At 42.5% G+C, this 22065-nt stretch overlaps 1 protein-coding gene across 3 annotated transcripts; it reads left to right on the forward strand.

The window, feature by feature from the left end:
- The first annotated feature begins 413 nt into the window (after positions 1-413).
- LOC129830153 (transmembrane protein 184B-like) lies at positions 414-19496 on the forward strand. Of its 3 annotated transcripts, none has more exons than XM_055892470.1 (9): positions 414-799; positions 6855-7082; positions 10204-10369; positions 13034-13124; positions 13416-13491; positions 14470-14561; positions 14772-14941; positions 15073-15279; positions 17475-19496. In XM_055892470.1, the coding sequence occupies exons 1-9, from the start codon at positions 797-799 to the stop codon at positions 17711-17713; spliced, it is 1272 nt and encodes a 423-aa protein (XP_055748445.1). In that variant the 5' UTR covers positions 414-796; the 3' UTR covers positions 17714-19496. The 3 variants fall into 3 exon arrangements, with proteins under 3 accessions (XP_055748445.1, XP_055748455.1, XP_055748462.1); XM_055892480.1 differs by having other exon boundaries at positions 415-972; XM_055892487.1 differs by having other exon boundaries at positions 415-793.
- The last annotated feature ends 2569 nt before the right edge of the window (positions 19497-22065 follow it).

Consider the following 22065-nt stretch of genomic DNA (forward strand, 5'->3'; position numbering starts at 1 on the left):
GTGGGTATTGATCATTTCTGGGCTTTATTTTGTCAGCTCCTTAAACATAGTAACAACACTTTACATGTTGCGTTTATATATTTTTTTCGTGTAAAGTGTTGGTCCCATGTTTCTTGAGCTGAAATACATTTTTAAAAATCCAACAGATTTTGGCAGTATGTCCAACTGGTCTCAAAACCACAGACCACATGTATCAACAAAGTTCTCACTTATTGCACACACACAACTAGATGGACATGCAAAGGGTGTATATGCCACTCGGCCTATGGCTATGTCACATGACGATGACCGCTTCTACGTCCATGTTCCACCTGAGTGTTTACCTGGGGTGTATTCATGAGTCTGGCAACGGAAACCATTTACCGTGTAAGAACCAAACGGAAGCAAACAGCGAACGGACGGAAATTGGGAGGGACCTATCTGAATTTGTCCAATTGAAACTCGTTTTCGTTGCAAAACCTTTTCCTTTGGCTTAAACGGTTTCTGTTGCGACGAAACGTTTTGAAACAGAAACAGCGCAATGGATAAATCCCCGATGTTGCATTTTATTGAGAAGGGGCAATAGTCCAGAGAGGATATATTCGGTAGTATCTGTGTCGCTTTTAGTAGAACATTAATTAAAACATAGGCCTACATCCTCCTTTATTCGAATAACCTACACTGACTGAGTCAGTTCACCCTTCACCGGCTCTGTGGACTTCGAACTCGCGTTACACCTGTCTTCACAACAAGGAAGTATTGAATCCTTCGTTCGTACCTTTTGAAAGGAAGCCATTTCTCAGCAAGCTCACTGGTAATGGTATTCGATAACATCAGCTAAATCATCTTTATTTCTATTAATTGTTCCATTCCAAATGTATTTTTGAGAAAGGGCACGATTTATACCTGCCCGTTCCATTTTAAGTTTATTTCGCTCAAAGTGGATACACCAGTAACGTTAGGTCAAGGCCACCGAGTCTACAGACAGCTACAGTAAACCTCAGTATTTTACCTATGTAGCCTACATATAACTAAGTAATTACAAATATTTGTTTGGACATAGGCGTGTAGGCTATGACCTGCCCATGCAACAGGTTTCTCAGACAGATTATTAAGGCTGTGGATGTTTTGTTCTTGATAATTCACATAGGCCTATTACAGGGATCAGAAACTACTGTAGATTCAGCCGCGGGACGATTTTCTTCTTGAGCGGGTGGTCATGGGCGGGTGTTGTGTCGAAAATCCTCCCTCTGCCAGAACACCGGGACATAATTACAAATAATTTGTAGATAGCACATTGACCGCAAGAAGCCTAAAACCATAATAATTTCAACCCATGGCCAACTTTGTGTACGATCAAATATATCTCTCTATTATGCGTGGGAATATTTTGGAACAGAGTTCCCAAATTAAAATCACATGGAGCTGATCTGCTAGTGTTTTTATGGTATTTTATACTGTAGTTGTGATCTTATAGTTTTTATGTTATTAAGAAGCTAACAGCTCATAGAACCTGCGCTTTTTCATAAACAAGCAGCTCTGATTCAGTCATACAAATGTTTAGGAAATGTAAAATATGTTTTCATATATGTATGTAGCCTAGACAGTGGTGTAAAAATACTTTAAAGTACAATTTAAGTAGTGTTATTGGTGGGTGCCTTCTGGTTTGCTTAATAGGAATTTGAAATTACTCAAGTAGACTTTTACTCAAGTAGTATTTTACTGGGTGACTTTCACTTTTACTTGAGTCATTTTCTATTGAGGTATATTTACTTTTACTCAAGTATGATATTCGCATACTTGTTCCACAACTGAGCCCAGAGCAGGGTTCCCTAACTGGCGGCCCGCTGGACAAATTATTTATTTGGCCCCCCACGGTTTCTGAGATCTATCTGTGATCTCTAACACCACCGCCAGCATGGGGCACTCTGTTCACAACATGGGCACTCTGTTCACAACATTGACACCAGCAAACCACTCGCCCTAACAACGCCATACACGCTGTTTGCCATCTGCCCGGTACACTTGAAACCTGGATTCATCCATGAAGAGCACACTTCTCCAGCGTGCCAGTGGCCATCAAAGGTGAGCATTTGCCAACTGCAGTCAGGTCAAGACCCTGGTGAGGACGACGAGCATGCAGGTGAGCTTCCCTGAGACGGTTTCTGACAGTTTGTGCATCAATTCTTCAGTTATGCAAACCCACAATTTCATCAGCTGTCCTGACAATTCCACAGATGAAGAAACCCGATGCGGAGGTCCTGGGCTGGCGTGGTTACACGTGTTCTGCGTTTATGAGGCCAAATTCTCTAAAATAATGTTGGAGTTGGCTTATGGTAGAAAAATGAACATTACATTCTCTGGCAACAGCTCTAGTAGACATTTCTGCAGTCCGTATGCCAACTGCACGCTCCCTCAACTTGAGACATCTGTGACGTTGTTTTGTGTGAAACTACATTTTGTGGCTTTTTATTGTCCCCAGCACAAGGTGCACCTGTGTAATGATCTTGCTGTTGAATCAGCTTCTTGATATGCCACACCTGTCAGGTGGATGGATTATCTTGGCAAAGGAGAAATGCTCACTAACAGGGATGTAAACAAATGTGCACACAATTTTAGAGAAATAAGCTTTTTGTGTGTATGGAAATTTTGGGGGGTGGGGATCTTTTATTTCAGCTCATGAAACATGGGGACAACACTTTACATGTTGTGTTTATATTTATGTTCATATATATATGTGTGTGTGTGTGTGTGTGTGTGTGTGTATATATGTATGTATATATATATATATATATATATATATATATATATATATATATATATATATATATATATATATATATATATATATATATATAATGTATAGTACCAGTCAAAAGTTTTGACGTCTACGCATTCAAGTTTTTTTTTTTTACATTGTAGGATAATAGTGAAGACATTAAAACTATGAAATAACACACATGGAATCATGTAGAAACCAAAAGTGTTAAACAAAGCAAAATATGTTTTAGATTCTTCAAAGTAGCCACCCTTTGCCTTGATGACAGCTTTGCACACTCTTGGCATTGTTTCAACCAGCTTCATGAGGTAGTCATCTGGAATGCATTTCAATGAACTGGTGTGCCTTAATTTGTGGAATTTATTTCCTTCTTAATGCGTTTGAGCCAACCAGTTGTGTTGTGACAAGGTAGGGGTGGTATACAGAAGATAGCCCTATTTGGTAAAATACCAAGTCCATATTATGGCAAGAACAGCTCAAAAGAGACAGTCCATCATGACTGACCTTCATGTCTTAAAGTAAATCTGTAAAATGTCTAAAACTTTGAACGTTCATTAAGCAAGCTTTCGCAAAAACCATCAAGCGCTATGATGAAACTGGCTCTCATGAGGACCGCCATTGTTCCTGTTCCCAATAAAGCTAAGGTAACTGAGCTAAACGACTACCGCCCCGTAGCACTCACTTCCGTCATCATGAAGTGCTTTGAGAGACTAGTCAAGGACCATCACCTCCAACCCTACCTGACACCCTAGACCCACTCCAATTTGCTTACCACCCCAATAGGTCCACAGACGACGCAATCGCAACCACGCTGCCCTAACCCATCTGGACAAGAGGAATACCTATGTGAGAATGCTGTTCATCGACTACAGCTCAGCATTTAACACCATAGTACCCTCCAAACTCGTCATCAAGCTCGAGACCCTGGGTCTCGACCCCGCCCTGTGCAACTGGGTCCTGAACTTCCTGACGGGCCGCCCCCAGGTGGTGAGGGTAGGTAACAACATCTCCACCCCGCTGATCCTCAACACTGGGGCCCCACAAGGGTGCGTTCTGAGCCCTCTCCTGTACTCCCTGTTCACCCACGACTGCGTGGCCATGCACGCCTCCAACTCAATCATCAAGTTTGCAGATGACACTACAGTGGTAGGCTTGATTACCGACAATGACGAGACGGCCTACAGGGAGGAGGTGAGGGCCCTCGGAGTGTGGTGTCAGGAAAATAACCTCACACTCAACCTCAAGAAAACAAAGGAGATGATCGTGGACTTCAGGAAACAGCAGAGGGAGCACCCCCCTATCCACATCGACGGGACAGTAGTGGAGAGGGTAGAAAGTTTTAAGTTCCTCGGGGTACACATCACGGACAAACTGAATTGGTCCACCCACACAGACAGCGTGGTGAAGAAGCCGCAGCAGCGCCTCTTCAACCTCAGGAGGCTGAAGAAATTCGGCTTGTCACCAAAAGCACTCACAAACTTTTACAGATGCACAATCGAGAGCATCCTGTCGGGCTGTATCACCGCCTGGTACGGCAATTGCTCCGCCCACAACTGTAAGGCTCTCCAGAGGGTAGTGAGATCTGCACAACGCATCACCGGGGGCAAACTACCTGCCCTCCAGGACACCTACACCACCCGATGTCACAGGAAGGCCATAAAGATCATCAAGGACAACAACCACCCGAGCCACTGCCTGTTCACCCCACTATCATCCAGAAGGCGAGGTAAGTACAGGTGCATCAAAGCAGGGACCGAGAGACTGAAAAACAGCTTCTATCTCAAGGCCATCAGACTGTTAAACAGCCACCACTAACATTGAGTGGCTGCTGCCATACATGTAAAAAATGTATCACTAGCCACTTTAAACAATGCCACTTAATATAATGTTTACATACCCTACATTACGCATCTCATATGTATATACTGTATTCTATACCACCTACTGCATCTTGCCGTCTTTATGTAATACATGTATCACTAGCCACTTTAAACAATGCCACTTAATATGTTTACATACCCTACATTACTCATCTCATATGTATATACTGTACTCTATACCATCTACTGCATCTTGCCTATGCCGTTCTGTACCATCACTCATTCATATATCTTTATGTACATATTCTTCATCCCTTTACACTTGTGTGTATAAGGTAGCTGTTGTGAAATTGTTAAGTTAGATTACTCGTTGGTTATTACTGCATTGTCGGAATTAGAAGCACAAGCATTTCGCTACACTCGCATTAATATCTGCTAACCCTGTGTATGTGACAAATAAAATGTTATTTGATTTAGGAAGGGAAGACCCTTTCCTCTGCTGCAGAGGATAAGTTCATTAGAGTTACCAGCCTCAGAAATTGCAGTCCAAATAAATGCTTCCCAGAGTTCAAGTAACAGACCCCTGGCTCAGACTGTTTTCTCAGTACTTTGTTTACGAAAATTTGGCAGCAATTACAGCTTCAAGTCTTCTTGGGCATGACACTACAAGCTTAGCACACCTCTATTTGGGGAGTTTCTCCCATTCTTCTCTGCAGATCCTCTCAAGCTCCATCAGGTTGGATGGGGAGGGTCACTGCACAGCTATTTTCAGGTCTCTCCAGAGATGTTCGATCTGGTTCAAGTCCAGGCTCTGGCTGGGCCACTCAAGGACGTTCAGAGACTTGTCCCGAAGCCACTCCTGCGTTGTCTTGGCTGTGTGCTTAGGGTTGTTGACCTGTTGGAAGGTAAACCTTCACCTCAGTCTGAGGTCCTGAGCGCTCTGGAGCAGGTTTTCATCAAGGATCTCACTGTAATTTGCTCCGTTCATCTTTCCCTCGATCCTGACTAGTCCCCCAGTCCCTGCCGCTGAAAAACATCCCCACAGCATGATGCTGCCACCACCATGCTTCACCGTAGGGGTGGTGCAAGGTTTCCTCCAGATGTGACACTTGGCATTCAGGCCAAAGAGTCAAATCTTGGTTTCATCAAACCAGAGAATTTTGTTTCTCATGATCTGAGAGTCTTTAGGTGCCTTTTGGCAAAATGCAAGTGGGCTGTCATGTACCTTTTACTGAGGTGTGGCTTTTGTCTGGCCACTCTAGCATAAAGGCCTGATTGGTGGAGTGCTGCAGAGATGGTTGTCCTTCTGGAAGGTTCTCCCATCTCCACAGATTAACTCTCGGGTTCTTGATCACCTCCTTGACCAAAGCCCTTCTCCCCCGATTGCTCAGTTTGGCTGGCGGCCAGCTCTAGGAAGGGTCTTGGTGGTTTCAAACTTCTTCTATTTAAGAATGATGGAGGACACCGATCTTAGGGACCTTCAATGCTGCAGAAATATTTTGGTACCCTTCCCCAGATCTATGCCTCAACACAATCCTGTCTCGGAGCTCTACGGACAATTCCTTCGACCTCATGGCTTGGTTTTTGCTCTGACATGCACTGTCAACTGTGGGACCTTATATAGACAGGTGTATGCCTTTTCCAAATCATGTCCAATTAATTGAATTTACCACAGCTGGGAACCAATCAAGTTGTAGAAACATTTCAGGGATGATCAGTGGAATCAGGATGCACCTGAGTTCAATTTCTAGTCTCATAGGAAATAATACTCACTCAAATAAGGAATTTCAGTTTTAAAATGTTAATACATTTTTTAAACAAAAGAAATCTGTTTTCATTTTGTCATTATGGGGTATTATGTGTAGATTGATGATTGTTATTTTTTTAAATCCATTTTGGAATAAGGCTGTACCGTAACAAAATGTGGAAAAAGGAGAGGGTCTGAATACTTTCTGAATGCACTGTGTGTATATATATATATATAGTTATTTATTTTTTGGGACATAAGACTGTAAAAACACCCCGCATATCATCTCCAAGTAATATATGTGGTCATTTTCAAATGTTAGCAAGGTTTGAAATTATTTATGTTTTAGTCAAATATTGTATCTGTTTGGGCTTCTTGCGGTCAATTTGAAGTCTACAAATTATTTGTCATTATGTTCCGGCCCCCTGACTATCCACTCAAGAAGAAATTGCCCCACGGCTGAATCTATTTGACGATCCCTGGCCTAAAGCTTCCTCATTTACCCAAACAACACTTTTTATTGTTTCAGATGAACAGCACCTCAGAGGAGATGGCGATGGACTCGGAGATCCCCCAAAATGAGTCTCTCATACGTTTTGCATCTCCAATTCTTAACAAGTCAGACGTATCCAACATGACAATAATTCAAACGGGGAATGGGACTATTGTGGCACACGATATCTTCTTGAATACGACCGCTGCTCAAGCTCTGTCGGGGATCTTCGTCTGGTCAGCACTGCTCCTCACTTGCCATCAGGTAGGTTACATTTGATCAGTTTTCTGCCTCTGTACTCATTGTGATGTGAATCTAGTAAACAAAATCAGTGGCAAGTTAAAAGCATGGCTCTAGGCGTTGTCAGTATCACTCAGCTTTTTTGGCAAACAAATGCAAATATGTAATGGGAGCTAGGAAGGTGTTGTGGGTTGCCTACACCCTTACCAGAGGGCAAAGACTCCAGCCAGACAATACATTTTGTTTTGTGTTTTTCACGAATACATTTGATCCAGTATCAGGTGTTGACCAGACCTACTTTCTCCTCACTGTCTCCATCATTGAGAGGCAAGACTGAGTGTGAAAGTTAATTGGCTCCTATCTGTAAAGTGACGGTTTGTACATAGTGTGTCGTTGTTTCTTAATTGTTACTAGGTGATCCATTAGGGTTGCTGTTTGCGGGCACTTCCGTTGACTGTGACTACCACTGATAACAGCACAATGCAAACAGAGCCGGCATCAATCAAATGGCTGGGCAGAGCAGTTATAGAACTTTAACCAAGTATAATAAGGCCTAACCATGATTATATTCACATTCACTATAGGCTTACTGAAGGGTGTTTTTTCTTCAGTTATTGCTATTTACTCAGTCTCTTGCTGTAATCCTTCAGTAGAGACAAAGGTGATACTTATCATCAGACTGCGGTTTCATCAACTCCAGAGAGGGTGTACATTTGAATGGCATGCATTATCAGCAGAGATGTGCAGGTGTTGTCAAGGTCAAATTTCCAGCGTCGTAATAAAAGGAGAGGATCACGTTTTGCGAGGGGCAATCAGCGGAGGACCTGTGTGTTTTATGCTGCTCAGCATTGGGGAGCGAGGTGTCTCTTCTCATATTGTGCTGATGAACCGATAAACCTGAGTGCTGCTGAGAATGGGTCCATCCAACCTTTAGCGGCTGTATAGACAGGAAGCCCCCAGGGAGTGCCACTGTGTTGGCTCTGGTTGGAGATTTAGATGATCACGATATTTCTAGATAGGAATATGATGGTATTATTGTCCCCGGGGTTTATGTGCTGACCTTTTCTATACGCTGGTTGCAACATTTCTGATACGTTTCACATTATCATCAGCTCATACTTTATTACTGAAAATACATCAAGCAGAAGTAGGCGTACCTCTGGTATAGCAAGCATACCCTTTTTTTTTACTAGATTTAACATGTCTTATAAAATTGAAATTGTTCATAAAAGTAGTTCTACAATTTTTTAATTAGATGGGTTTTTTTTCACAACACGCAAAAAATACTGTCAATTTGGCATTCCATGGCGTCTCCCGTTCCGTCCATCTGTTTAGTTCTGGAGTACTTTGTTTTCCCATCCACTCCCCATCGAGGCAGGCCAGACATTAACATATGTGGCCCGTGAGATAGTTGCAGGGTTGCATGAGGCAAGCACGCAGGGAGATTAAAAACAGCCTGCCCAACAGGATTGGTTTTATTTAGTATTCTGGTGTATCATCAGATTTTCCTCCATAAGACTGTCTCTGGAGAGTTCTCCCCCTCTCCCAATTCTGCATACTAACACTGTATGCTGGTCGATGCTGATCTTAGATGTCCCAGTCTGCTCACTGTGGTCCAAAGCACCAGGTGTTACAGTGCTATGGAGTGTTACTGATGTTCTCTGACACACTACACTGTTCAGACCTCCCACTTCCCGGGGCAGCTTGTCAGGGAGAGAGGAGGGTCATAATATCCCACTATAGTCAGTGTGATGTGTGGTCTTCTCATTCTGTCTGGGTGGTCTGTATAGAACTGTCGTGCTCAGTGCGCGCCCCTCTCACTTTCTCACGGACACTGCTGGGTATAAACGCGAGACACTCCACACACTTTCTCATTCCAACATGGACGTTTGGTGTGTCACAGCTGTCAATGCCAGGGGCGGGCTGGGGAGTGTTATGAGGTAGAGTTATACGCCTTTCACAGACCAACTGAAATTAGCTGGGGGATGGACTTGGGTTACTGCTCAACTAAGGAAGACGGGTATTGAGTCTGAGTCAGGCTAGAGCAGAGTCATTACCCAGGGCACAGCTCTGTCTGTCTGCCTGTCAGCTCAGCATTATGGAGCCTGGAGGACCACAGTCTTTCCACCAGCCATTCAGGGGAAATGGAGGACATCAGTCTGCAGCCTGCTTCACTTCTCAGGAGAGCCACATGCATCAAGCCCTGGCACTGGCCAGCCTCTAATGTGCCACCTCTAATGGCCATTTAATCATGTTGCATGAGTCTGTGTAAGTGGACCTGAAGTCAAGAAATGCCATGGTGCACCACTTGAAATGGATCAAACTGCGATACTCAACTCTGACCATTGCTTTTAGTTTGCTTTGGCATTTGCCCCTGAAAATATGTAGTTGATTATGTGCTTCACAAACTTAGTTACATAATGGATGCTCTGAACTTTCCTTCACCCCATGGCCTTGACTCTAATTCTGAATAATGTTGGTTCCTAGAATACGGAATCATGCCACACCATTTAGCATTCACATACTGCATAATGTTTTAAAATGATTCAGTGAAATTGAAGAGTTCAATCAAATTCAACTGTCTGAGACACACGTTTTGAAGCAGTTTACCCCTCTACTTCTTTCTGTTCTCCCTCCCAAGTGTAAAAACGTCCGTGTAACACATCTCTAGGAGAGTTGATCCTATAACAGAGACATTCACTTTTCAGTCAAGCTTTTGCCTTGATCAGCAGAAATTCATCCCGCTCACCTTGGTACCCCAATTATGCAGTGTTATCATTCTGGGTTTTCATTTTTACCCTCCTCTATCTTTTTCGTACCTCTCGACCCCAAACCTACAGACACTGTCCTTTTTTAATATGTTTTAGTCAATGCTGTAATGCTGTCCTTCTAAGCCTGTTGGGCCCTGTGTGATAGCCAAATCGGGCCTTGAGAGGGTTCCAAGGAAGTGCCATTTATTCATAAGAACCCATCTCTTTGAAGCACTGGGCCCCTAATACTGCTCGTCAGGTTCAGCTCAATTATTCATCGTGGTTGGTCTAGGGGCTGAAACTGGGATTTGAATACCTCAATGCATTTTTGCCTAGTCAGTGCTCTTGTTTTTTTTTATAACTATTTTTGTTTTGTTTCTGTGTTCCTTTTCCAGATCTACACACACCTGAGGTCCTACACAGTCCCTAACGAGCAGCGCTACATCATTCGCATTCTTTTCATCGTGCCAATCTATGCGTTCGACTCCTGGCTCAGCCTGCTCTTCATCAGCAACGACCAGTACTATGTCTACTTTGACTCCGTCCGAGACTGTTATGAAGGTACGGTAAACCAACCACCCCACCCTTCTCCTCCCATTCGCTGTTGCCTCATATCTCAGCCAGCGCCTTGACAGCGGTTTACTCTATAAGCACCTGTACAGGCAGTAGTCAGACACCGGGCAGGTTCTGTCTGGCCAGTAATGACATTTAGACCTATTATGAGTTCTCAAAAAACATTTTATGGCTATAAGGATTGAAGCTAAAATGGAGTGGCCCAACCTGTTTTTTCTCACCTGTCAGTGCCGCCCTATGGGCAGAGAGGCCCTATTGTTCATGGTGTTCTGTTTCCAGGGCGTGTAGACTTTCAGACCTGTCTTTTTTCCTCTTAGGCTAAGTGGTTTTTGTGTTCTATTTTTTTCAAAAGGTGGAAAAGGGATGTACTTTAGTTGAGATCATTCTAATCCAAACTAAACTAGTTAAGAGTTGTTTTTAAGTCAAACATAAAGGAAATGTTAATCTTCCTCATAGCTATTCTTCACATTGAATTATTAATGTCTCATTTTCCTCTGAAAAGCCTTTCTTTAATAGTCATTATGTACCGAAGCAATAAGAAAAGACTGTAGTACTTTAACAATGGCAGAGGTGAATCACATGCAGAATTGTTTAAGTGTAATTTGATATATGGACAAAACTATTAGTATTTCACATACATTATTGACCAGATTAATTTAGTGTTTGAGACAAGTGTATGATTGGTGGTGGAGATTGCATCTGAAAGCAGGTTAACTGTTGCATTGCATTGAGTCAGCATGGCCAGAGCTAAAGCACTGTGAGAAACTCTGTGCCCCTGATACTTGAGAGTGTAACTTGCGTTAGCTTTTAAAAAAAAAATATCCTGAAATGGCAACCAAGGATTTGAAGGACAGAGAACCATCCCAAGCATCTTAGTGGTGGGGAGAAACCATTGATTGGTAAAAAATATGATTATTGTAAAGTGAAACCCTCTCACCAAAGTATAATTTCAGTTTCCACAGCTTCTAAATTAGGACAAAAGATATTCACAGTGCTATCATCACAATCTGGCCCACAAAATTACTTGCAGCACAGAATGCTCACAGATTGACAAATTATCTTTAAAATACATGTTTATGAGGAATGATTTGTATAGACAGAACATGAATATTTACTGAGATTAGCTGGAAACGGTAGCCCTTTACACTCGTACCCTTATACGCGTTACAATGGCAGATTTGGGCACCAATAAACGGCTAAATTGGAAGGCATCTGTGCAGTAACATGCTATACATGCACTTCAGTGCTGTATGGGTTCTGTCTGACATCCGTGCTGAACTTGAGCACCCACGCGGTGTCACTCCCATCCCTCCCGCTAATTGGACGGCTTTAGCAAATGTTTTGTTGTCTGAGTGAGGGAAGTGCACTAAATTAAGAGAACTATGTATTTTGAAAAATGAGAAGTTGAGGATTATAATCAACACCGCTGATGTCATACAAGCGAGCCAAACACCCATGAGTCCAAATGTGCACTTCACATTTCCATATCATACAACTCACGTCATATACAGTGTCGACGTTTATGATCACTATGATTAATGTACAGTTACATGATGACATACCCAGGGTTAGTGTGAACAGAACGAGCCTATGTTTGTCTACTGTGAAGATAACTCCCCTGTGGCACACGCACCTGAATGCCGTCACGACTCCTTTCTATGTGCACCAAAATGATGATCTGTTTCCCTGTATTGGATTGTGAAATCCTAACACTGTAAGGTCATATTTTATAACTTAGCTAGTCATGTTGGCAAAAGAACAGGCTTTCAAACGATGCCCACCTGACCCAGATTGTGATTTGGAATGGTCAGTTTTTGGATTGCGTAAACGACAACAGTAATTGAGTGATGGCAGGGTTGTGTTCCAACCAAAACAACTAAAAGTATGCTTGCTCTAATTCCTCAACGGAACAGCTAGGAGAGCGAAAAGCACCTTACAGTGGAAGACTCTTCTTTGAGTCATAAAAGTTACCACCTCTCACTCAAACCCTGGTCATTTTTTTTGTATTATGTTGCGCCTACCCCACATTTTCCAGGAATATTCTCATCATGTTACTGAATGTATCTTGATTATTATCAGATTTCTTAATCAACAGATGCGCTGAAAAGTACATTAAATGTAAATTGCACATAAAATCAACAGTGTAATGTTTTGGATTCAGTGTTGTCATGTGAACTGTTGTGTCCTCACCTTTTGGTGTAATAATTTCCCCTTTATCTCTAAACTGTTCCCTTTTAATTGTTACCATGGTTATGCATTTCATATTTCTTCTGGAAGAAATGTAGCCCTATCCATGTAAGCTAATTCCCACCAGTGTAGAGAGTTAATGGTGAAACAGCCTCACCCGTGTGTGATATTACAACATCATTGAACGCGCGGTAGAGCACAATATCTACTGCAAAAATGTTTTACCATGCTGCACGACGCTCCTCAGCTCAGCAACAAAAACAATAACTGTGGTGGTGGGGCGGCCAGTGGTGCGGTTTCCCCCTACGACGGATTCCATTTTCAAACGGACTGACTCGTGACGTCAAATTGTTGTTTTTGAAAATGACCCCACTTGCAAAAACCTAGTATCAGTGTTGTAAACAACGTTCCATCATAATGTACAGGAATGTATGTGAGTGACTTTGTCCCTTCTCTCCATGACAGCATTTGTGATTTACAACTTCCTAAGCCTGTCTTTTGAGTACCTCGGGGGAGAGAGTGCCATCATGTCCGAGATCCGAGGGAAGTCCATTGAGTGAGTGCTCCCAGTCCCATCCCCCATACCATGGTCTCATACTACACGCTTATGCAAGTAGCTTTCAAAAAACCCACCCAGAATGTTATGGATTTTCAGTTCGTATTGCAAGTCTTGCAGTCACCCAGGGTCCGGCTGTAATGTCCTTGAATTAACGTCTTGATCTGGTTTTAAGGTAGTCTGACTTGAAGGATAATGCTGTCTTGTATTTTGGACACTAGAATGATGTCTTTAAATCTCATACACATTCAAAGGATACATTTGTGACCACACATTTCCTATCATTCCCAGGTCGAGCTGTATGTATGGTACCTGCTGCTTAGGTGGAATAAGCTACTCTATTGGCTTTTTAAGATTCTGTAAACAGGTGAGTTTCCATCTCCCTCCCTGCTTGGGGGATGAAAGCACTTTGAAAATATGGAAATAGGAAATTGGGATTTGTTATTTTAATGTCACCTCATTGAACTTTTTGTTTTATCAAGATCGCTCCTCTATTGCAAAATGACAGCCATTATAATTGTCTGTCCACTTTTTAGAGGATAAGGTTGACTGGTTAAAAAGGGAAATGAAAGCAATCTGAGAACAGGTGAAAGCAGCTTTGTAATAAGCACAGAGAAATAACATGAGCTGTCAGCTTGAGACTATCCCCATAGTGTCTTGGGGATGCAGTCTGTGCTCTGAGTCTTACCCTGATGGCAATTGGATCTGAAAGGTATGTCCTCAGAGCAGTGAATAGACGTCCAGAAAAGGTAGCTGATTAACACTTGGCATGTTCTGGCTGGACTACTACGTGGTGTGGTTTCAAAGCACAACCTTGCTGTTCTCTTCCCTCCGGTAGCAGAGTTGAAAGGGATAGAACTATATCTGCTCTGGCTCTGTGAGATGACAAGTTGGAGGGAATGGGATCAATAACTGCATTTAGAGATTACTCCGGGTTTCAAGAGGAGGACCTCTAATCCAAAAGCACCGGCCTGTCCTAAAGTTGCTATATCATTTCACATTTAAAGATCTGCAGGTAGCCCCAGTAAGGAAAACTACTGACCCTTGAAACTCACATGCCCCTTAGTGTACTTTAACATTACTTCAGACAGTATATTGTTTTGGCATAATGTCAATACATGCATATTTTTGAGATTTTTAACATAGTGTATCATACATTGCAAATTGATAGACACACAATTTCCACAAAATGTTCATTCGTTTCATAGATGACTCAGTGTTTGAAGACATACAGTTGGCTACCTTTCCAAATCCAATAACCAGCATGAAGTAGTTGTCACCTGCATTGTTCCTTGTTTTGTTTCTGTGTTCAATGCATGTCCCATCCTGTATTGATGTCATGCAGGCCACTCTTCAGTTCTGTGTCGTCAAACCCATCATGGCCGTCATCACCATCCTCCTGCAGGCCTTTGGCAAGTATCATGATGGAGACTTTAAGTGAGCACAACCTTTCATTCCATTTCACCCATTCAACTTCCCTTCGCATGCTCGCACTACCCATTGTGTGTTTCTGCTTTTTACATTTCACATGAATGTATTAGACATTGATATTTACAATATGGGTATTCCATTTGGATGGAAATTCAGAGAGTGAATGTACATAGATCCCCACTAACATGTCTGTGTTGATCCTGTTCCCCGCTGTAGTGTGAATGGAGGATACCTCTACATCACCATCATCTACAACATCTCTGTCAGCCTGGCCCTGTACGCTCTCTTCCTCTTCTTCTTCGCTACCAGTGACCTGCTGAGGCCTTATGAACCCGTGCTCAAATTCCTCACCATCAAATCTGTCATCTTCCTGTCCTTCTGGCAGGGTGCGTTGGTCCCTTACCTTGACTTAATATCAACAGATTCAAACCCTGATGGGGTTGGAAAAGTCTACAAAATACATTGTAATTGATACATTAGACTGGAGTAGCACATGAAGGTGTTGTCTTTTGTTTAGGTATGGTGCTGGCCATCCTGGAGCGCTGTGGGGTCATCCCTAACGCCCTGTTTATCGACGGCCAGGAGGTGGGGGCCGGCACAGTGGCAGCAGGCTGGCAGAACTTCATCACCTGCATCGAGATGTTCTTCGCTGCTATCGCCCTGCGCTACGCCTTCACCTGCACAGTGTACCAGGAGAAGAAGAACGAACTACCAGGGACACACGGTAACTGCACTTCTACACGTCCATAGAGAGGGGAGGTATCTGTTGGAGCTGATGAAATGGTCATTAGGAGGGCTGGGAATTGCCGGATACGATATTATCACCATACTTGGGTGCCGATACGATATGTATTGCAATTCTCACGATTCTGTGTGTATTGCGATTCGATACTGTGATTTCTTCGCAATTCAATGTTCCAAACATATGGCTCACCATATGTCTGCTGCAGAATTTCCCTTACGTGTTCAATTGGGTTGCGATCTGGTGACCCCACACACACACTTTAAACACCTTATGTTCCTTTGAGATCCCTTTTTCAAAGTCACCGAGCCATGGTAGACAAAATAATGGGATGTTAATTTATGAACTATCTCAGGAACCACACCTGTGTGGAAGCAACTGCTTTCAATATACTTTGTATCCCCCATTTACTCAAGTGTTTCCTTTATTTCGGAAGTTACCTGTAGGTGACAATGCAGTTTTCTGTCCCATTCCCTGGCTGTAAACAGGGAATGGGAAACACGTCAGAGAGAAATGGCCAGAGTGATCCGTGTGAACCAGGCAGGCCAGAGGTCAGCAGAGTCTTCAGGGTGTTCATCATTACTCATGGCTCACAGGAAGGTTGCTAGCACAGCACACTATAGAACGAGCATTTCATAGCCTCTATACGCTTAATCGCAGGAACTAGCGGTACCGCTCTGACGTCAATACCTTTCACATGAGCAGAAGACAAATGGAGACCGAGGGAAAAGCCTTCTGCGGAGATATCAATCATCTCAGCTTGTTCCCTCCTGCAACAGCAATCCTGCTGAGGCCTTGGGCTATAGCAGACAGACGTGCAGAAAGAAACGGAATCGCTAAATGCTGATTAAGTGTGAAATGTTTCCATGTCCATTACATTTGACCGGTAAAAGTGTTCTCTTCATGTTGCCGAGTGATCAAAAGAACCTTGTGACAAAATGAATAGTGATTTCTCCCATGTTCGGCCTTCTTCGTGCTCCCGTACAAAATGTATTATTAATTTGCTGTAGTTGCTATTCATTTAAAACTAATGGTAATGTAGCTGCAGAAAGTTAAGCAGCAAATTAGATTTTTATTGTGGTGGCTAAACTTGTAAATGAAATGCAGCTGACTATTCTCTGAGGAGTTTCCAAAAGTATAGTTTTGAAAGTTAATTTTCAAAGGGATGCATGGTGTTGGGGCTACATTTCTTATATGCCCCCCTGAGTTGTTTTTTCCTACCAAAGCACCAATTCAAAGGTCATAATTCAATGCTATAGTATGTGACTGGACTGCATAAACATTACCTGAACCAGAAAGATTCCCATTAAGACTAGTCTAGCCTTTTGATATTGCTGCTGAGAGTTGTAGAGTCACAGCCCCATCCAACCCTCCCTGGGCTGGGAAGTGTCAGAAGGTCATTCATGTGTGGTGTTTTCAATGCCTGTGGAGATTTGGGAGGCTTATATACCTCCAGGCTGTCCTCCGCCAACCCTGGCTGAGGCCAGCCCCAGCCCTAGTTGCAAAACAGGCCAGCTGTGAGGAGAAGCTCAGGAGAGCATGCCTAACCACGACTCTGACCCTGAAGCACAGCGGAACCCTCCGCCGTGCCGCCTTCCCTCCAGAGACCTGGCCTAGACTGCACTGTCGCTGACCCTGAAACAGAAGGCTGCGTTGGTTCTGTCTGAACCGGACCGCTCCCGGGACGTTGGATGAGACACCCTGGTATTATAGGGTCAAGTATCAGCCTGGCCCACAGCTGGAGGAGCTCAGCCGGGGAAGTGACTGGGAAGGTAGACAGAGGAGAGGAAGCACCTTCCTCACTCCCACTGAATTGCTGCAGACTCCCTGTCATCTTTCTCTATGCTCTCATCCATCAACACTGATAATAGAGGAACACTAACAAGAGGTCCTCATGTGGTGGAACACTGGGCACAAGGACTGAGCACAGGCTTAAAACCAATGAGTTTGCATTAGTGAGATTCGTATCAACTGGGATTCTGGACTAGGGAGTTTTTCCTAATGAGTCTCTGTCAGCACCTTGTTGTCAAAAATGGATGAATTTAGTTTTCATAAGCGTACTCTTGTATTTCTCATGTTGTATCTTGTATTTTCTATGGTTTGATATTCAGATCAAAGTTATGTCCTATAAACAAGTTAAATGACCATGTCAAAATGTGTCTGTTGTGTTCTTCTAGACAACATCGCCCCCATGCAGAGCATCTCCAGTGGTCTGAAGGAGACGATGAACCCTGGGGACATGGTCCAGGATGCCATCCACAACTTTTCCCCAGCCTACCAGCAGTACACCCAGCAGTCCACCCAGGAGGTTGTACAGCCCAGCCAGAACAACGGCAAGGCAGGCACAGGTGGCAGCAGCAAGAGCTCCAAGAAATCTGACAAAGTCCTGCTGATTATCTCCGATGACGAATTCTAAAGGAGTCGCCCACCACCACGAGTATCCATGTCTTTGTTTCCTCACCACACCCAGGACAATACTGGCACAGCATATCCCACTGTCAGACTTGGCATCCGTCCGTGTGGTTCATTTTCATCTTCTTTCATTTCATTTTTTAAGATGAACTCTTTACTTTAGTCCTGGTTTTAAAGTAACTGTCCAGTGTTTGCAGATTTCTATAAAATATGATCTATATATAATTCATTACAAAATTTGTGAAAGTTTTCCTTCCAAAAATGTTTAAGTATGCAGTTTTTCTGTGTTGGAATGGTGTCGGCGTACCCCAACAATAGAATGGTGAGGTAAAAATATTAATATGAGTAGATAGCTGATTGGCCAGCTGAGGAGGATGACATCATCCTCTATGAAATAGCAAGCATGTTTTAAATGGTCTGTTTGAAGTTTGAGGTGAGGTTTTTTAAGTGTTTTTCTCCAGTTGATGCTTTCGACATTATTATTTGGGTACGAGTTAACAGAGTATGAACTTTTAAAAGTGAGATTTTCACTGGACAGTTAATTTAATTAATAATTCCTGCAGGAAAGATCAAGAAGGGGACTGAATGAAGATTTTAATAACCTTATGAGATGCTTTTTGTTTCTGCCTTGCTAGTCATGATACAATGGGAAAATAGCCTGTCTGTTGAACCGTTTCAGACAAGGCAGGTAGTGATGCAGTTTTTATTTTGGTCTTTTCCCTGATCCTGGTTCGGTCTCTATCGTAGCAGTGACTGAGCTCTTCTCTGGCCGCTGAAGTATGTACTCCGCTCTCTCTGATTCATGGGAGTTTCAAATAGGAGCTGATTAATGTACGACTTCAGGAGGGAACTCAGGAATCGTGCCCGTCGTGGCTGGCTCTGACACTTCAAGGACCAACTCTTGCATGTCTCTTGCGTGTTTGAAGTATTTGCTCAGCAGTCCTCTGTTGGGTCTCCTGACAAACTGAATTATTTTTTCAAAGGCACAACTGACTTTGGAGCAGGAACTTCAAACTCTAGACTTTGGCGCTTTGAAATCCTTTGTATCTAACATGCCACAGACAAATTGGAGGATAAGGCCGACTCCCACCAACTTGGAAGGTTGTGGTATTCTCATTAATTTTCTCAGCATGGATTTCAGTGTATAATTCAGCAGAGCTCTACAATGTTAACGCTAAAAAAAAACATTTGCAGTATTGTAAATAGTTTGAGTAGAACCTTTTATAGTTTCTGATGTTCGTATTATTGTTCCTTTCAATTCACTGAAGATAACATTTGTACAGCAATTGTTTGATTGGTTTAAATGTTAAATTATGCATTGTACTTTGGTCTCAATGTTTAATTTTTAAGACATGTTTGCTGTTATGTTTAGCTTAAAGACAAAGTTTGATAAATTGCTATATTGTAAATAAGCTATGTAGTATTAACAATGTGTTTTCAGTGATTTCTGCAGATCAGTTTGATATTTCATGATATTTAAGTTGGTTTCATGTCATTAGAAAATATATATATTTTGTTTGTTTGTGGCAAATTGAGGGACACCATCTACCCTATCATTTTGAGCTGCGTTTAAGTTAGGGAAATTAAGTGCAACGTAATCACTTTTTCCATACCTTCATGTGCCAATTATTGCTGCCTTACTGGGAAAGCAGAAACAGATGTAGAGTTGGATATAAAGTGATCACTGAGATGTAGTGTAACTATAGTGTCTATTACTGAATCCTGGTTTATTTGGTTGTCACATTTTGCACTCATGTAAAATAAACGATTAAAGAGATGTTCCGGAACTCTTGCGACTCCGCAAGTATTTTTTTAAACCTCCCGTTTTGACCTGGATGTGTCAATGTGTAGTTTATATATGCAATAAAAAAAGGAATGTCCGCCACTCAGGTCAATCTGACGAAGATCCAACTCTGATTGAAACTTTGTCTTTATTGTGCATCTGATTAAATCACCATGGGAGCATACCAGAGTTGTATACATTCCTTTTGTCTTTGTTATGTTCTTCTGTCCTGCACCTGATAATTTTTGATGTGCATATATATATATTTTTTCTATAGTTTATATATGCACAATGTATACTGAACAAAAATATAAACAACATGTAACAATTTCAAAGATTTTACTGAGTTACAGTTCATATAAGGTAATCAATCAATTGAAATAAATATGGATTTCACATGACTAGGCAGGGGTGCAGCCATGGGGAGCCAGGCCCAGACAATCAAAATGAATTTTTCCCCCACCGAAGGGCTTTATTACAGACAGAAATACTCCTCAGCACCTACAACCCCGGGTGTGAAGGTCCTAGGCTGGCGTGGTTACACGTGGTCTGTGGTTGTGAGGCGAGTTGGGCGCACTGCTAAATTCTCTAAAACGACACTGGAGGCAGGTTATGGTAAAGACATGAACATTCAATTCTCTGGCAACAGCTCTGGTAGACATTCCTGCAGTCAGTATGCCAATTGCACGCTCCCTCACAACTTGAGACATATGTGGCATTGTGTTGTGTGCAAAACTGCACATTTTAAAGTGGCCTTTTGTCCCTAGCACCAGGTGCACCTGTGTAATGATCATGCTGTTTAATCAGCTTCTTGATATCATCCACACCTGTCAGGTCGATGGATTGTCTTGGCAAAGGAGAAATGCTTACTAACAGGGATGTAAACAAATTTGTGCACCAAATTTGAGAGAAATAAGCTTTTTGTGCATTTGGAAGATTTCTGTGATTGTTTATTTCAGCTCATGGAACATGGGACTAACATTTTACATGTTGCATTTATAAAGTATTCAGACCCCTTGACCTTTTCCACATTTTGTTACATTACAGCCTTATTTTAAAATGGATTAAATCGTTTTTTTCTCTCATCAATCTACACACAATAGCCCATCGTGACAAAGCAAAAACATCTGGGGTTTTTTATACCAAAAAATTATAAAATATCAAATTTACATAAGTATTCAGACCCTTTTCAGTACTTTATTGAAGCAACTTTTGAAGCGATTACAGCCTTGCGTCTTCTTGGGTATGACTATACAAGCTTGGCACACCTGTATTTGGGGTGTTTCTCACATTCTTCTCTACAGATCCTCTCAAGTTCTGTCAGGTTGGATGGGGAGCGTCGCTGCACAGCTATTTTCAGGTCTCTCCAGAGATGTTAGATCGGGTTCAAGTCTGGGCCAGTCAAGGACATTCAGAGACTTGTCCCGAAGCCACTCTTGCATTTTCTTGGCCTTGTGCTTAGGCTTGTTGCCCTGATGGAAGGCGAACCTCTACCACAGTCTGAGCCCCTGAGCGCTCGGGAGCAGGTTTTCATCAAGGATCTCTCTGTACTTTGATCCGTTCATCTTTCCCTCAATCCTTACTAGTATCTAGTCCCTGCCACTGAAAAACACCCTCACAGCATGAAGCTGCCACCACCATGGTTCACCGTAGGGATGGTGCCAGGTTTCCTCCAGACGTGACGCTTGGCAAAGAGTTCAATCTTAGTTTCATCAGACCAGAGAATCTTGTTTTTCATGGTCAGAGTCCTTTAGGTGCCTTATGGCAAACTCCAATCGGGCTGTCATGTTCCTTTTACTGAGGAGTGGCTTCCATCTGGCCACTATACAATAAAGGCCTGATTGGTGGAGTGCTGCGGAGATGGTTGTCCTTCTGGAAGGTTCTCCCTTCTCCACAGATTAACTCTCGGGTTCTTGATCACCTCCCGAACTAAGGTCTTTGTCCCCGATTGCTCAGTTTGGCCTGGCGGCCAGCTCTAGGAAGAGTCTTGGTGGTTACAAACTTCTTCCATTTAAGAATGATGGATGCCACTGTGTTCTTGGGGACCTTCAATGCTGTTGACATTTTTTGGTACCCTTCCCCAGATCTTTGCCTCAACATAATCCTGTCTCGAAGCTGTATGCACTGTCAACTGTGGGACCTTGAATAGACAGGTGTGTGCCTTTCCAAATCATGTCTTATCAATTTAATTTACCACAGGTGGACTCCAATCAAGTTGTCGAAACATCTCAAGGATGATCAATGGAAACAGGATGCAGCTGAGCTCAATTTCCAGTCTCATAGCAAAGGGTCTGAATACTCACGTAAATAAGGTATTTCAGTTTTTTATTTTTAATACGTTTGCAAACATTTCAAAAAAACTTTTTTGCTTTGTCATTATGGGGTATTGTGTGTAGATTGATGTTTTTACTTTTTAAAATCCATTTTAGAATAAGGCTGTAATGTAACAAAATGTGGAAAAGGGAAGAGGTCTGAATACTTTCCGAATGCACTGTATTTTTGTTCAGTGTATGAGCAGAATTACTGTCTTACCTTAATTAGGTAACACCGCCAAAACAAAGGTCCTGTGGTTT

This window comes from Salvelinus fontinalis, chromosome 2 (genome assembly GCF_029448725.1).
Source record: "Salvelinus fontinalis isolate EN_2023a chromosome 2, ASM2944872v1, whole genome shotgun sequence".
NCBI classification, from domain to species: Eukaryota; Metazoa; Chordata; class Actinopteri; order Salmoniformes; family Salmonidae; genus Salvelinus; species Salvelinus fontinalis.